This window comes from Scyliorhinus torazame, chromosome 16 (assembly GCF_047496885.1).
Source record: "Scyliorhinus torazame isolate Kashiwa2021f chromosome 16, sScyTor2.1, whole genome shotgun sequence".
NCBI classification, from domain to species: Eukaryota; Metazoa; Chordata; class Chondrichthyes; order Carcharhiniformes; family Scyliorhinidae; genus Scyliorhinus; species Scyliorhinus torazame.
In genome coordinates, this window is record NC_092722.1 from 40181438 (window position 1) to 40198243 (window position 16806).

At 53.4% G+C, this 16806-nt stretch overlaps 1 protein-coding gene across 4 annotated transcripts in view; it reads left to right on the plus strand.

Annotated features, from left to right (window-relative positions):
• Window positions 1-11882, plus strand: part of LOC140392764 (uncharacterized) — a 28894-nt gene extending 17012 nt beyond the window's left edge. For 3 of the 4 annotated variants that reach the window (XM_072478376.1, XM_072478378.1, XM_072478377.1), the window contains 3 exons: window positions 6881-7020; window positions 11173-11326; window positions 11560-11882. In XM_072478376.1, coding sequence (XP_072334477.1) covers window positions 6881-7020; window positions 11173-11326; window positions 11560-11585 — 320 coding nt within the window. In that variant the 3' untranslated portion in view covers window positions 11586-11882. The remainder of the gene's footprint in view (window positions 1-6880; window positions 7021-11172; window positions 11327-11559) is intronic. The other variant, XM_072478380.1, reaches the window with a different exon arrangement.
• Window positions 11883-16806: the final 4924 nt, after the last annotated feature.

Below are 16806 nucleotides of genomic sequence, written 5' to 3' on the forward strand. Positions count from 1 at the left end.
CCCCTCTAAGCACCCCCCTCCACCTCTTAGAGTCCCTCAGCGCTATGGCCAATGGTTCAATTGCCAACGCGAACAGTAACGGGGACAGGGGGCACCCCTGTCTTGTACGCCTATGTAATCGGAAGTATCCCGATCTTTGCCTGTTTGTAACGACGCTTGCCACCGGGGCCCCATACAAGAGTGTAACCCATCTAATGAACCCCTCCCCGAACCCAAATCTCTTCAGCACCTCCCACAGATAGTCCCACTCCACCCTATCGAATGCCTTCGCTGCATCCATCGCCACCACTATCTCTGCCTCCCCCTCCGGTGGGGGCATCATCATCACCCCCTGCAGCCTTCGTACATTGGCATTCAATTGTCTCCCCTTTGCAAACCCTGTCTGGTCGTCATGTACCACCCCTGGGACACAATCCTCTATCCTTGTCGCCATCACTTTGGCCAGCAGTTTGGCGTCTACGTTTAGGAGGGAGATGGGCCTGTGTGACCCGCACTGCCGCGGGTCTTTACCTCGTTTCAGAATTAGCGATATCGTCGCCTCCAACATTGTCGGGGATAATGTCCCCCTTTCCTTAGCCACATTAAAGGTTCTCACCACGAGCGGGGCCAGCAGGTCCATATACTTCCTATAAAATTCCACCGGGAACCCATCTGGTCCCGGGGCCTTCCCTGCTTGCATGTTCCCTATTCCTTTGATCACCTCATCCACCTCAATCTGCGCCCCCAGATCTGCCACCTTCTGCCCCTCCACCCTCGGGAACTCTAGCTGATCCAAAAAGTGTATCATTCCCTCGTTCCCCTCCGGGGGTTGGGACTTATACAGCCACTCATAAAATGTCTTGAACACCTCGTTCACTTTCCCTACTCTCTGCTCCTTCTTTCCCGTTTCGTCCCTAACTCCTCCGATCTCTCTCGCCGCCCCCCTCTTCCGAAGTTGTTGGGCCAGCAGCCGGCTCGCCTTTTCCCCATATTCATACTGTATCCCCTGTGCCTTCCTCCACTGTGTCTCTGCCTCTCCCGTGGTCAGCAGGTCAAACTCTGTCTGTAATCTTCGTCTCTCCCTGTATAGCCCTTCGTCTGGGGCCTCCGCATACTTCTTATCCACCCTCAAAATTTCCCCCAATAATCTCTCTCTTTCTTTACCCTCTTGTTTCCCCTTGTGGGCTCTGATGGAAATCAGCTCTCCTCTAACCACCGCCTTCAGCGCTTCCCATACTACCCCCACCTGGACCTCCCCATCGTCGTTGACCTCCAGGTATCTTTCGACACATCCCCTCACCCATCCGCATACCCCCTCGTCCGCCAGTAGTCCCATGTCTAATCGCCAGAGTGGGCGCTGCTCCCCTTCCTCTCCTAGTTCCAGATCCACCCAATGCGGGGCGTGATCTGACACGGCTATAGCCGAGTACTCCGTTCCTGCCACCTTCGGGATCAGTGCCCTTCCCAAAACAAAAAAGTCTATCCGGGAGTATACCTTATGGACGTGGGAGAAAAAGGAAAACTCTTTACCCATCGGTCTGGCGAATCTCCACGGATCTACTCCCCCCATTTGTTCCATAAATCCCTTAAGCACCTTGGCCGCTGCCGGCCTTCTCCCGGTCCTGGATCTGGATCGGTCCAGCCCTGGGTCAAGCACTGTGTTAAAGTCCCCCCCCCCCATTAACAAGTTTCCCACCTCCAGGTCCGGGATACATCCCAGCATTCGCTTCATGAATCCCGCATCATCCCAGTTCGGGGCATATACGTTCACCAGCACAACCGCCTCACCCTGCAATCTGCCACTCACCATCACATACCTGCCCCCACTATCCACCACTATGGTCTTAGCCTCGAACGATACACGTTTCCCCACCAGTATTGCCACCCCTCTGTTTTTCGCATCCAACCCTGAGTGGAATACCTGTCCCACCCATCCTTTCCTTAGTCTAACCTGATCCGCCAACTTCAGGTGCGTCTCCTGGAGCATGACTATGTCCGCCTTCAGTCTCTTTAAGTGCGCAAACACCCTTGCCCTCTTAATCGGCCCATTTAAACCTCTCACATTCCACGTGATCAGCCGAATTGGGGGGCCATTTACCCCCCTCCCCCCCCCACCCCCCCCCCCCCCCCCCCGTCGACTAGCCATCCCCTTTTTTAAGCCATCTCCTCACCCAGGTCTCACGCACCCGTCTGTCCCCAGACGGCGCCCTCCCGTCCCGACCACCTTGTCTCGTATCAGCTCCCCCTTACCCTCAGCAGCAGCAACCCAGTTAATTCCCCCCCCCCCCCCGCTAGATCCCCCTCTAGCTTGATTGCTCCCCCCATATTGCTTCCGGAAGTCAGCTAACTCTGGCTGACCTCGGCTTCCCCCGTTCATTCTTTGACCTCCCTGCGTGTGAGGCTCCCTTCCTGCGCCCCTTTTCCCGCTATAATTTCCATAGCGCGGGAAAATACCCGCGCTTTCCTCTTGGCCCCGCCCCTAATGGCGCAGTTCCCTCATTCCCCTTCCCTGTCCCCTTTTCCACTGGCGCCCACATTTCTTCGTGTCCCCCCCATCGGGGGGAGAAAAATTCCCCGTCCAACATTATTATACATTAGCCCTCCCCTCTCCCCACTTTACATTTCCGTGCCACCACCTCGCTACCTCCCTCCGGACATCAATTTCTCAAGTCTAGTCCAATTTCTCATCCTGAATAAATGTCCATGCCTCCTCCGCCGTCTCGAAGTAGTGGTGTTTGCCCTGATGCGTGACCCACAGTCTCGCCGGCTGCAGCATCCCAAATTTGACTTTCTTCCTATGGAGCACCGCCTTGGCCCGGTTGAAACTCGCCCTCCTTCTCGCCACCTCCGCACTCCAGTCTTGATACACGCGTATCACCGCGTTCTTCCATTTGCTACTCCGTGTCTTCTTAGCCCAGCTCAGGACCATCTCTCTGTCCCTGTAGCGATGGAACTTCACCACCATTGCTCTTGGTGTTTCCCCTGCCTTTGGTCTTCTCACGAGGACCCGGTACGCTCCCTCCACCTCCAGGGGGCCCGTTGGGGCCTCAGCTCCCATCAGAGTATGGAGCATTGTACTCACATACGCCCCAGCATCAGCTCCCTCTGTTCCTTCGGGGAGACCTAAAATCCGTAAGTTCTTCCTCCTCGAGCTGTTCTCCAGGGCTCCATGCCTTTCTATGCACCTCTTATGTAGTGCCTCGTGCGTCTCCGTTTTTGCCACCAGGCCCTGTATCTCATCTTCGTTCTCGGCTGCCTTTGCCTTCACTCCACGGAGCTCCATCGCCTGGACCTTTTGTGTTTCCTTTAGTCCCTCGATTGCCAGTAACATCGGCGCCAGCACCTCTTTCTTGAGCTCCTCCACACATCGTCGGAGGAACTCCTGCTGTTCCGGGCCCCATACCATCTGGGCTCCCTCGGCCGCCATCTTGCTTCTTTCTCCCTTCTCTTCTCTGCCGCTGCTCCAAAGGATCCTCTGCAATCTGGCCACTACTGCCGCTCCTTTCCATCCACCCCCGGGGGGACTCCTTCCTTTGTCACCTCACAGTGGGTTTGGCCGAAAAAAGTTCCCGTTGGGGCTCCCGATAAGAGCCCAAAAGTCCGTTGAAATGGGAGGTGCCGAAACGTACGGCTTAGCGATGCATCGCCGCACCCGGAAGTCCACAATTAATGTTATTAATAACAGAAACTATAATTAAACATGCAGCAAATGCAACAGGTTAACTATTATCTAATTCTGAACCTCTCCTATTTAATCTTCTCCACACTCTCTCTCTCTCTCTATATATATATATAAAAAACAAGACAGACAAACAAACACAGAGGGGAAAAGAAGGCTGTAAAAATAATGATAAAAGTAAAAGGATAAGCGTACTTGTTTCAGATGGCTGTCTTGTATCACACCTTCTTTCAGTTTGAAGTTTCTGCATTCAGTCTGTAATGGTTTTCACTCTAGATTCATTCAGGTTCTCTGCAGGTTAAGAAATCTGGCAGCTGTGCAGCTTTTATGGAGAGAGAGAGAGGCTCACAGCTTCTTCGCTGAGCATCCAGGATAGGACTGTCCTTTCCTTGGTTCCCTTAAAACCACCCCACTCAGGTAGGATCCATCTACCGTGGGGCAGAGTAGGCCTTTTGCCAATTCATTGACCATCAGCCAACCAATCGAACCAAGTCCCTCCGATCTCTGTCAGGTGCCAGAAAGTCTGAGTTCTGCTTTTCAAAAGCTAACACAAAATTGCAACTTTTGAGATCCTCGCTTCCCTGCTCGATTTAAAAACACATGTCCATTAAACATCCCTGGATCAAAAATGATAACGGCCAAATAAAAGAAATGCAAAATAAGGGAATCAACAGAAGGGCCCTGACATTACATCCACAGGACTGATTGGGAGGGAGTTCCAGTATTTCATCCCAGCAACAGCGAAGCAGTTGAGATATATTTCCAAGAATGACTTGGCAGGGAACTTGGAGGCGGTGGTGTTCCTATGCACCTGCTTCCTTTATCTTTCTAGGTGTTAGAGATCGTGGGTTTGGAAGGTGCTGTCAAAGGAGCCTTGGTGAGTTTCTGCAGTGCATCTTGTAGATTCTACACACTGCTGCCACTGTGCGTCAGTGGTGGAGGGAGTGGATGTTTAAGTTGGTGGGTGCGGTGCTAATCAAATGGGCTGCTTTTTCCTGGATGGTGTTGGGCTCCTTGAGTGTTGTTGGAGCTGCACTCGTCCAGGCAAGTGGAGAGTATTCCATCACACTCCTGACACGTGCTTTGTAGACAGTGGACTGGCTTTGGGGAGACAGGAGGTGAGTTACTTGCAAGAGAATTCCTAGTCGCATACCTGATATTGTAACCACAGTACATGGCCATTATAAATTGCCCTTAGTATCCAAAATTGCCCTTAGTGTTGGGTGGAGGTGTTGACCTTGGGTAGGGTGCTCTTTCCAACAGCCGGTGCAGACTCAATGGGCCGAATGGCCTCCTTCTGCACTGTAAATTCTATGATAATGCTATGATAATCTATGATATTTGTCCATGTTTGGACCAAGGCTGTGATGAGGTCAGGAGCTGAATGGCCCTGGTAGAACCCAAACTGAGCATCAGTGAGCAGGTTATTGTTGTGTAAGTATTGTTTGAAATCACTGCCAACAGCTTAAAAAGAGCCAGCCTGCTGACATCATATCGCGTCACATCAATAGCTCAAAACCAGGCCGTGCTGAGGCCTAACTTTAGTCCAGCTTCTCCTGCCTCCAACATTCTCCCTGCTAAAAACAAAGGTCATTGTGATGAACGGTTACTGTATTACTGTACCCTTATCATCATGTAAGGTGATGTCCCCCTTTAAGACTGGGCTTGGAACCCTGGTGGACTCCGCCTCCGGCTGTATATAAGGGTTGTGGGCGGCACCGTCTCGGCACCAGGCTAGTTCTTAGCTTATTAAAGCCTTCTTTACCGTTTTTACTCTCTAAGAGTCGTTATTGAGGGTACAACAGTCATTAATGCCCCCTATTCTTTCCTTCTCAAGATCTCAAAAAATGTGAAACTTCTGAACTCCCTCACTTTTTCCAATCTCATATTTTTTTTTTCATAGAATTTACAGTGCAGAAGGAGGCCATTCGGCCATCGAGTCCGCAACGGCTCTTGGAAAGAGCACCCTACCCAAGGTCAACACCGCCACCCTATCCCCATAACCCAGTAACCCACCCAACACTAAGGGCAATTTTGGACACGTAAGGGCAATTTAGCATGGCCAATCCACCTAACCTGCACATCTTTGGACTGTGGGGAGGAAACCGGAGCACCCGGAGGAAACCCACGCACATACGGGGAGGATGTGCAGACTCCGCACAGACAGTGACCCAAGCCGGAATCGAACCTGGGACCCTGGAGCTGTGAAGCAATTGTGCTATCCACAAGGCTACCGTGCTGCCCCTTGGAGATTCAAGCTCATTCTTGACGTTTGAGCCATACAATTCTGAGAGGGTTCGACAGCGTAGATGCAGTTTCTTTCAGCCCTAATATCAGGTAAGACTAGAGTTCTGGTCTCAGGATTAATCATCGGTCATTTCGGACTGAGGAGGAGAGAATTCTCTCCAGTCAGACGGTAATGGACCTTTGGACTTGCTATGGTTGGTCAGTCATTGAGAATATTCAAATCAGTGATCGCTAGATGTTTGGACCCTAAGGGAATCGAGGATTGGGCAGGAAAGTGGAGGTTGGAGATCTGCCAGAATCTTATTGATGGGGAGCAGACGCTAATAAATTATTTTGAAATTGAGTGAATATTGGTGGCGCTTTCCATAAAGGACCTTCCCCCTTCGCTCTTCACCAAGACCTCTGATCCATCACAGTAACATGAAGGGCATGTGGGAAATTTCAATCAAGTCCCAGGTCTTCAATGGCAGTAGTTTGATCTCCTCACTGTAGGTCGACACCAGTGGGGGACTGAAGAGATATTGTCAGGGTCTTTCGGATGAGGTATTAACCTATGATTCCCCTCTCAGTTTGAAGGATGTTTGAGGCTGCACTGCAGCATCTGACGGGGAACAGGAAAGTTCCCACCACCTTGGTCAATATTTCTCCCACATGTAACCCCTACAAAGTTAACCAGTCGACTCTTTTGTTATTGTATATGAAATCTTGCTGTCTAAATTGATCACTGCATTTGTCCAAATTAAAGATATTCACTGTATTTCGAAAGAATTCATTAGTGCTGAATTGCTTTGGAACATTCTGGGGAAAAAATGGATGAAGCATAATGGGAATGCCGACTGGTGCTGTAAAGTTATTTGTATAGAGGCTTTTTTTCTATTAGTACCTTCCCTCTTTTGTGGTCTAATGCTGATTAACAATATAACACCATCAGAATTAACACGGACATCCTTGTGGTCACTCTGCTTTCCCCCACAGCATCCGAGGTACATGTGGAGAAGCTGAAAGATGACTTTGTGTATCTCACCAATGAGGGAGGAATCAATGATGTTACTCTACAACAACTTGTTGAAGCTTTGGCCAGTCAGCAAGTCTTCAATGCAGTGGAAAAGGAGAAGGTGAAAAGGATGGTGGAGAGGTTGTTCACTGGTTGGAGGGATTGTTTCCCGGTTTGGGGGGGGGGGTGTTCGCTGGTGGGGGGTGGGATTGGGATTGTTTCCTGGTGGGAGGGGGGAGGGAGAGATTGTTTCCTGGTGGGGGGGGGGGGGATTGTTTCCTGGTTTTGGGGGGGGGGGTGTTGTTCACTGGTGTGGGGGGAGGGGGGGGAATTGTTCCCTGGTTGGGGGGGGGGGATTGTTCCCTGGTGGGGGGGGGGATTGTTCCGTGGTGGGGGGGGGGGATTGTTCCCTGGTGGGGGGGGGAGGATTGTTCCCTGGTGGGGGTGGGGGGATTGTTCCCTGGTTGGGGGGGGTGGGGGGATTGTTCCCTGGTTGGGGGGGGTGGGGGGATTGTTCCCTGGTGGGGGGGGGGAATTGTTCCTGGTGGGGGGAGGGGGGTGGGGGGATTGTTCCTGGTGGGGGGGGGGAATTGTTCCCCGGTGGGGGTGGGTGGGGTTGTTCCCTGGTAGGGGGGGGGGGGATTGTTCCCTGGTGGGGTTGGGGGGGGGGGGAGGGATTGTTCCCTGGTTGGGGGAGGGGGGAGATTGTTCCCTGGTGGGGGGGGGGTTGTTCCCTGGTGGGGGGGGGGGGGTGATTGTTCCCTGGTGGGGGGGGGGGGTGATTGTTCCCGGGTGGGGGGGGGGTGATTGTTCTCTGGTGGGGGGGGGGGGGGATTGTTCCCTGGTGGAAGGGAGATTGTTCCCTGGTGGGAGGGAGATTGTTCCCTGGTGGGGGGGGGGGAATTGTTCCCCGGTGGGGGGGGTGGGGGAAGGGATTGTTCCCTGGTGGGGGGGATTGTTATCTGGGGGGGGGATTGTTATCTGGGGGGGGGGGGGTTGTTATCTGGGGGGGGGAGGTATTGTTCCCCGGTTGGGGGGGGGAGAAGTTTGTTCCCTGGTGGGTGGGTGGGGGGGGGGGTTTCCCCAGTGGGGGTGGGTTGTTCCCTGGTGGGGGGGGGGTTGTTCCCGGATTGGGTGGGGGGGGAATTGTTCCCTGGTTGGGGGGGGGGGGTTGTTCCCTGGTGTGGGGGGGGGGGGATTGTTCCTTGGTTGGGGGGGGGGGGAATTGTTCCCTGGTTGGGGGGTGGGTGCTTTGTTCCCTGGGGGGGGGGGGGGGGGAGATTGTTCCCTGGTGGGTGGGGGTATTGTTCCCTGGCTGGGGGGGGGGGGGGGAGGGATTGTTCCCTGGTGGGGGGGGGGATTGTTCCCTGGTGGAAGGGAGATTGGGGATTGTTCCCTGGTGGGGGGGGATTGTTATCTGGGGGGGGGGATTGTTATCTGGGGGGGGGGGATTGTTATCTGGGGGGGGGGGGAGGTATTGTTTCCCGGTTGGGGGGGGGGGAGAAGTTTGTTCCCTAGTGGGTGGGTGGGGGGGGGTTGTTCCCCAGTGGGGGTGTTGTTCCCTGATTGGGTGGGGGGGGGGAATTGTTCCCTGGTTGGGGGTGGGGGTTGTTCCCTGGTGTGGGGGGGGGATTGTTCCCTGGTTGGGGGGGTGGGTGGTTTGTTCCCTGGGGGGGGGGGGGTATTGTTCCCTGGTTGGGGGGGGGGGGAGATTGTTCCCTGGTTGGGGGGGTGGGATTGTTCCCTGGGGGGGGGGGGTTGTTCCCTGGTTGGGGGGGGGGATTGTTCCCTGGTGGGGGGGGGGGATTGTTCCCTGGTTGGGGGGGGTGGGGGGATTGTTCCCTGGTTGGGGGGGGTGGGGGGATTGTTCCCTGGTGGGGGGGGGGAATTGTTCCTGGTGGGGGGAGGGGGGTGGGGGGATTGTTCCTGGTGGGGGGGGGGAATTGTTCCCCGGTGGGGGTGGGTGGGGTTGTTCCCTGGTAGGGGGGGGGGGGATTGTTCCCTGGTGGGGTTGGGGGGGGGGGGGGAGGGATTGTTCCCTGGTTGGGGGGGGGGGAGGGATTGTTCCCTGTTTGGGGGGGGGGAGGGATTGTTCCCTGTCTGGGGGGGGGGGGGGGGAGGGATTGTTCCCTGGTTGGGGGAGGGGGGAGATTGTTCCCTGGTGGGGGTGGGGGGATTGTTCCCTGGTGAGGGGGGGAATAGTTCCCTGGTTGGAGGGGGGGATTGTTACCTGGTGGGGGGGGGGTTGTTACCTGGTTGGGGGGGGGGGGGATTGTTCCCTGGTTTGGGGGGGGGGGGGATTGTTCCCTGGTGGGGGGGGGGGGGATTGTTCCCTGGTTGGGGGGGGGAATTGTTCCCTGGTGGTGGGATGTGGGGGGATTGTTCCCTGGTGAGGGGGGGGGGGGGGAGGGGGGATTGTTCCGGGGGGGGGGATTGTTCCTGGTGGGGGGGATTGTTCCTGGTTGGGGGGGGGGGGGAATTGTTCCCCGGTGGGGGTGGGGGTGATTGTTCCCTGGTGGGGGGGGGGGGGGAGGGATTGTTCCCTGTTTGGGGGGGGGGGGAGGGATTGTTCCCTGTCTGGTGGGGGGGGGGGGAGGGATTGTTCCCTGGTGGGGGGGGGGGGGGGATTGTTCCCTGGTGGGGGGGGGGGGGGGGGGGATTGTTCCCTGGTTGGGGGGGGGGATTGTTCCCTGGTGGAAGGGCGATTGTTCCCTGCTGGGAGGGAAATTGTTCCCTGGTGGGGGGGTGGGGGGAGGGATTGTTCCCTGGTGGGGGGGGGGGATTGTTATCTGGGGGGGGGGGGTTGTTATCTGGGGGGTGGGGATTGTTATCTGGGGGGAAGGGGGAGGTATTGTACCCCGGTTGGGGGGGGGGGGGGGGAGAGGAGTTTGTTCCCTGGTGGGGGGGGGGGGGGGGGGGTTGTTCCCTGGTGGGGGGGGTTGTTACCTGATTTGGGGGGGGGGGGGTTGTTCCCTGGTGGGGGGGGGGGGGGATTGTTATCTGGGGGGGGGGGATTGTTATCAGGGGGGGGGGATTGTTATCTGGGGGGAAGGGGGAGGTATTGTACCCCGGTTGGGGGGGGGGGGGGAGAGGAGTTTGTTCCCTGGTGGGTGGGGGGGGGGGGGTTGTTCCCTGGTGGGGGGGGGTTGTTACCTGATTTGGGGGGGGGGGTTGTTCCCTGGTGGGGGGGGGGGATTTTTCCCTGGTGGGGGGAGGATCGTTCCCTGGTGGGGGGGGGGGGGGATCGTTCCCCGGTGGGGGAGGGATCGTTCCCTGGTGGGGGGGGGGGGGGGAATCATTCCCTGGTGGGGGGGAGGGGGGATCATTCCCTGGTGGGGGGGGGGATCATTCCCTGGTGGGGGAGGATCGTTCCCTGGTGGGGGAGGGATCGTTCCCTGGTGGGGGAGGGATTGTTCCCTGGTGGGTGGGGGGGGGGGGGTTATTGTTCCCTGGTGGGAGGGGTGATAGTTCCATGGTGGGGGGGGGGGGATTGTTCCCTGGTGGGGGTGGGGGGATTGTTCCCTGGTTGGGAGGGGGGGGGGGGAATTGTTCCCTGGTGGGAGGGATTGTTCCGATCAGCAGTGGCGTGCCAGGGATAATAACTTTTTAAAAACAAATTTAGAGTACACAATTATTTTTTCCCCAATTAAGGGGCAATTTAGTGTGGTCAATCCACCTAACCTGCACATCTTTGGGTTGTGGGGGTGAGACCCACGCTGACATGGGGAGAATGTGCAAACTCCACGGAGTCTGACCCAGGGCCCGGGATTCGAGCCACATGCCACCCCCTGAGATAATAACTTAGCCATTCTCTCCACTGGTGTCTGAGTGACTGGTTCACTGTGTGCTTCTGTTTCGATTTTCCAATTCAGGGGCAATTTAGCGTGTTCAATCCACCTCCCCTGCACATCTTTGGGTTGTGGGGGCGAAACCCACGCAAACACGGGGAGAATGTGCAAACTCCACACGGACAGTGACCCAGAGCCGGGATCGAACCTGGGATCTCGGCGCTGTGAGGCAGCAGTACTAACCACTGCGCCACCGTGCTGCCCGCCCAGGCCCATTCTGACAGACATTTAACCCCCGCACATCACAGTAAATGAACTTGACATCAGGGGTCTAGGGCGCAACCATTTCTTTTAGTTGCAGTGCAAACAGTTTCCAAGTGGAAAATTGCTGAGGAAACAGCCCCTTGATAAACTTCGAAAGAGCACCATAGTTTCCCCACTGTGACAGTGCTTTCCTTTGATGGGCTTTTATTGTGTATTTTCAGCACTTGCATAGGAACGAGGAGCTGCACAGGAGAGTTACTGATTTCTTAATGGATTTGACGAGGAAAGGACAACGCTCATGTTATCTTTTCTACCGGGCTCTCAAGGACTCCAATCAGGCCCTCTACACATCTCTCCCGAGTTCAGCAACAAAGTGTAACAATCGTCTACTTAACCTCGTTGATCCTCCCTCACCCTGTCTCTTGCTGAAGAACAGGTTCCATTAAGCTGGTAACTGAGGCCTTCTTGGCCCCTCTGGGACCTTACCTCAGTAACAACTCAATGGCTGTAAAATCTTCTGAAGCGCCCGATGCTGGGGAACGGTGCTGTGTAAAATGCAAGTCATTTTCTTTATAGTTGAACTTGTTTTTTCTCCTCCCTTCTTTTAGACTTGAAGCCATTTCAGCATTGCTGACGGAGGGAAGCAAGTGGTATAGGAAATTTCAGACAAGCCAGCTCCTTGCAGTCATTTTTAAAGTTGCAATGCATTTCACTCACACACACGCACACACAGCTATATGTCCAGGAGAACCACATACAGAAATCCTGTGGGTTATCGACATCCCAAGAAAGCAGTAACACCTTTATGGGCCTGAATCTGGACAGTGGCTGCTGGTGGATTTTACTTCTTTTTTTAAAAAAAGTGCTGAATGAGGGAGTGTGTCTGAACAGCTGTTTTTTCCTGCTAGCGGATTCTACTGACTAAGCTAATTTTAATTAAAAAATTGCGATAATTAATCATTTCGCCTGTTAGAATATTTACCTCACGAGCCATGGTCAAGGCAGCTAAACACTGCAACTCTGATGCATTGGGGCACTGGGACTTGGGAGAAAAAGTCTTTCCCAACCTGTTTATTGTTTAAGGTTTGGGGACTGGATTAGGGCACCAAGCTGTCGCAAACCGGACCCGAATTCTAAATCATTTCAGATGGATACTCTCCTTGCTTGGCCTGTGTTCTGCCACATGCGAAATGTGTTCACGTAGGCTCAGTGCAATTCCTACTGGAGCACGTGGAGTCCGCCAGCGCCATCAAGGCCTTCCATGCAAGGTGGGCACAACCGGGACTTACTGCCCCACTTAATCACATTTTGTTTTGGTTTTGATGCTCTTAAGTTCCATTTGTGATTTATTTTGCTCTAAGCCAGGATCCCTTTAAGGGGCTATCCCTTTAATTTGCCCTTCAGTTTACCATAGAATCCCTACAGTGCAGAAAGAGGCCATTCGGCCCATTGAGTCTGCACCCGACCCTTCAATATGTCCTGTAACCCCACCCTAAGGGGCAATTTAGCATGGCCGATTCAGCTAACCTGCACATCTTTGGACTAGGGCAGGAAACCGGAGCACCCGGAGGAATCGCACGCAGAGACAACAGATGGACAGTCACCCAAGGCTGGAATTGAACCCGGGTGCTGGTGCTGTGCGAGGCAGCAGTCCTAGTCACTGTGCTGCCCCAGTCTGTTTGATTTAGTTTCCTTGGTTATTTGATTTGCACTAAAATAGTTGGGACCTACACTTGTGCTGCCCTCTAATTGCATTAAATTTCACCAACTGCTTTGGTGGGGTTTGAACTCGTGACTCTGGAGCATTAATTAGTCCAGTCCCCTGGATTACAAGTCAGTAATATAACCACGACACCAGCAATCTCATCGCTTGGCTCAACAAGAGCAATGAGATGACATCTCCTAATGACACACAATGGCCGTAACCTCCTGCCAGTTTTGGGGGAGGGGAGGGGGGCTGCTGGGGAACCCCCCTCACAACTTCAAAGATAAAGGTTGGCCCGGCAATTGCTAATTTACTTTGGAAAATTATCCTGCGCTGTGCACACATCCAGAAATGCAATTCAAATCGCAAACTTTGGATAGTTCCGACAAGGTTACACTAATAATTAGAAATTAAAACCTCTTCTAACTTCTGGAGAACTATTGTAAACACCCAGATCAATTCACCCTCCCCACGATACCCCAACCCCACAAGGGACAGCCCTGCCTACCATAATCCCTCTCCTGCCCCCTCCCAACATTATTCCCCACCCCTTCAAAACCCCAGGGGAGGCGACCGGCACAGGACTCCTTAACCACCCCCTGCGGGCCCGACTCCCACCCCTGACCAGATCAAACCCCCACCCTCCCAGACCTAACACCACCTACCCTCGTCCCAGACCTGCAAACCACCCTGCCCCTCCCCCAGTCCGACCCTCCCAATCCCTGATCACACCGCCCATACCCCAAATCATAAATCATAGATTTACAGTGCAGAAGGAGGCCATTCAGCCCATCTAGTCTGCCCCAGCTCTTGGCAAGAGCACCCTACTTCCACACCTTCACCCTATCCCACTAACCCCGCCTAACCTTTGGGACACTAAGGGGCAATTTAGCATGGCCAATCCACCTAACCTGCACATCTTTGGAACGTGAGAGAAAATCGGAGCACCCGGAGGAAACCCACGCACACACGGGGAGAAAGTGCAAACTCCGCGCAGTCACCCGAGGCTGGAATTGAACCCGAGTCCCTGGAGCTGGGAGGCCACAGTGCTAACCGCTGTGCTGCCCGCCCAGTTACCTTCTCTCTGACCTATCAGTTTTTTTTTTAAAAAGCATTTTATTAAGGCATTTGTGATTTTATAACGATAAACAATACAAATGTACACAGTTCAGTGCATAACACATCCCTCCATCTCCCCTTGCTCCCGCCTATTCTAAACTTAAAATAACCCCCCCCCCCCCTTATCGAATCTGCTGACAGTTTCGTTTTCTCCAAAGTCGTCGATAAACGGCTGCCACTTCGGACGAACCCCAACGTTGATCCTCTCAGGGCGAATTTAATTTTCTCAAGTCTGAGAAACCCAGCCATGATGACGATCAGTTTCATTGGACCCACGAAACTTACCTGCTTTACGGCAGCCCGTGCTGAAAAAAAAGGTGGGGGGTGGGGGTGGTGTCCTTCAATCAACGGTACTGACCTTTGACACTGGTCCTAGAGGACAGCTCCGCTGCCTGGATCTCACCCGGCCTGAATCGGAAGGTCAGGCGAGCCGGGCGCGGAAGACATGCAGCTCACCATCTACTCAATTGATTTTCCACCTCAGCCGCCAACTTCCCCAAACCCCCGAGATGGAGAGAAGGTGAATTTCCAGCCGGGCCCCTCCAACCCCCTCCACAGAGTCACAACTAAAAAGCCACATGAAAACTTCAGGATGCATTTTATTTATTAGAACATATGTATGTATAATTAGAATTCTTTTTGGTAAGAAAATCAAAAATAGTTTCTTTCACACAACTTCTGTTTCCTCGGGTGAAGAAATTTCAGACAGCGACAGGACAACATTATAGAAAATACAGCATTTTATCAGTATTCACACGGGTGAAATGTACAAGAGGTGGCAGCAACATTCATTATACATGAATTTGATGCAGGTTCATTTGGCGTTGGGAGTAACTCTGAGCTGCAGTTCTCTCTCTGGCCCCGGAGAGTCTTTCCCTGCTCCCAGACCCCTCTGGAGCCTCTTGCGCTTCCACAGCATGCCCCGGTTATTGTCCCACTCCCATGGGAGCACAACTCCATTCCTATTCCGTGGCAGAGCGAAAGCAAAATCGCACGGTGGGGGGGGGGGGGGGGGGGGACATTTGGGAATCTTCCAATTCAAACATGAACACAGACGGCAGAGAGACAGACAAAAGACACGCCATGCGTGGACAGTCAGACACGGACACCAAATACACCCCCTCGTTTCATGGTGGCAGACACAGTGAAAAGCCAGTGGGTCCAACGGCAGACTCACAATCCTTGCCAACTGAAGGTGAGGTGCGTGAAAAGACACATCAAAGTGTTGATAAACATAGGAACCTCTAATTCTCCATTAGCTGTCGACAGATCCACCAGTAGCTCCTGACCTGTTCACAGCCATGGCGGGGAGAGTAAGAAGCCTTACAACACCAGGTTAAAGTCCACCAGGTTTGTTTGGAATCACTAGCTTTCGGAGCGCAGCTCTTTCCTCAGGCGATGAAGAAGCTACACTCCTGACTCCAAACAAACCTGTTGGACTTTAACCTGGTGTTGTAAGGCTTCTTACTGTGCCCACCCCAGTCCAATGCCGGCATCTCCACATCACGGCGGGGAGAGACAGGCAGCCCAGTGGGAGGTGGCAGAACAATACTGAAGGCATGGATGGGGGAAAAGTGGTGTAGGGGCAACACAAACTGGCTTCAGTGCCAGGTGTTGGGTGTGTGCAGGTGGTGTGGGTGGGATGGGAGGTGGGGGGGGGGGGGGGGGATAGAGGTGTGCTTGCCTGAACCCAAAGCTCAACAAATTTGTGATTCTCCCCACCCACCCCCTGCACCTCCCCGGGCTTGGAAACTGAAAGCAGGCGGACGTAACCCCCCAGTGGATGTGAAGTTTTGGCCCCCAACTCTGTGTGTCTGTCTTCATTATGTTTAAAACAGGAACGAATGGCATCATAGACACAGAACAGCATTCAACACACAATAACACAACAGATTAAACAAGACAGCCAACTGCCCACTCACCCCAACAATAGCCATGCTGTCAAAGGAGGAATGTTGTAAGAGTTAAAATACAGCCTCCTGTGTAGCGTGAACCAGCCCCAATCGAAGGCTGAACCCACACCATTGCCACAGAGTCTGGAACGCGTTCACACTGCAGAACCGGCCCATCCTGGTGTCTAAACAGAAAATGCCGCAAACAACCAGCTGGTCAAGTAAACACGTATAAAAAAGGGAAAATGTAAATTTTTCAGGTTAATTTTCCCCTCTTCTGCAAAACACCCAAAACATTTCACCTCTTCTTATAGAAGCTCCCTGACCTGTTGTACATGTCTAAAATGTTTGATTTTGTTTCAAACTTCCAGCATCCTCACTCAGCTCCCTGGTGCGTGTGACAGTCTCACCCCGAGCAGTGTATGTTCTGATCAAACCCCCACTCCCTTCCCTTTACTACGCAAGAGGGGGAAAAAAGGCGGTATTTCCAAAGTGCACTCCAATCAAACTCAGGATTTTTTTTAAAAACGGGACTATTCAACAGATATTCCTTAATAGCTGAGTGAGTGCTTGCAATCCCAGATTTCCAGGGGAATGGGGATGCGGCGGGAGAAGGGTAACTGGAACTGAGGAACATTAAATGCGGTCCCTTTACCTGTGAATGTCTAAATCCCCGAATTTGATTTTTATTTTGGTAAGTGGACCAGTTTTGAGTTTCATTTTTAAGACACTGAACGAGACTGCGGAGGATTGACTTTTTGCTTTGTTGCAACAAAACACAAATTCTTTGAGTCTCTGTTCCAGAACCGGGCTTCAGGCCCTAAGAGTCTCACAATCAAAATGTCTCTTTCCAAAAGGCACTTCTACAATTTTTCCTCACAGACATACCCAAGGATTGTTTGCAGCAAATTGATTTGAGAGCCACCGCAACCCACAGGACCAAATGAGGCGCTCTTAAGAGCTAGCAATGACATGAAGGGCCAAATGGTCTCGTTCTGCGCTGAGAGATTCTATCAACAGCTCATCTCTCCTCCTTCATCTGACCCGGGGGGTGCACAGGTCCCGGTTACAGACAGAGAGGTGGCAGGTCCACGGGCTTCATCATTGCTCAGTCTCTCATTGGCATTCAAGTCAGAAGC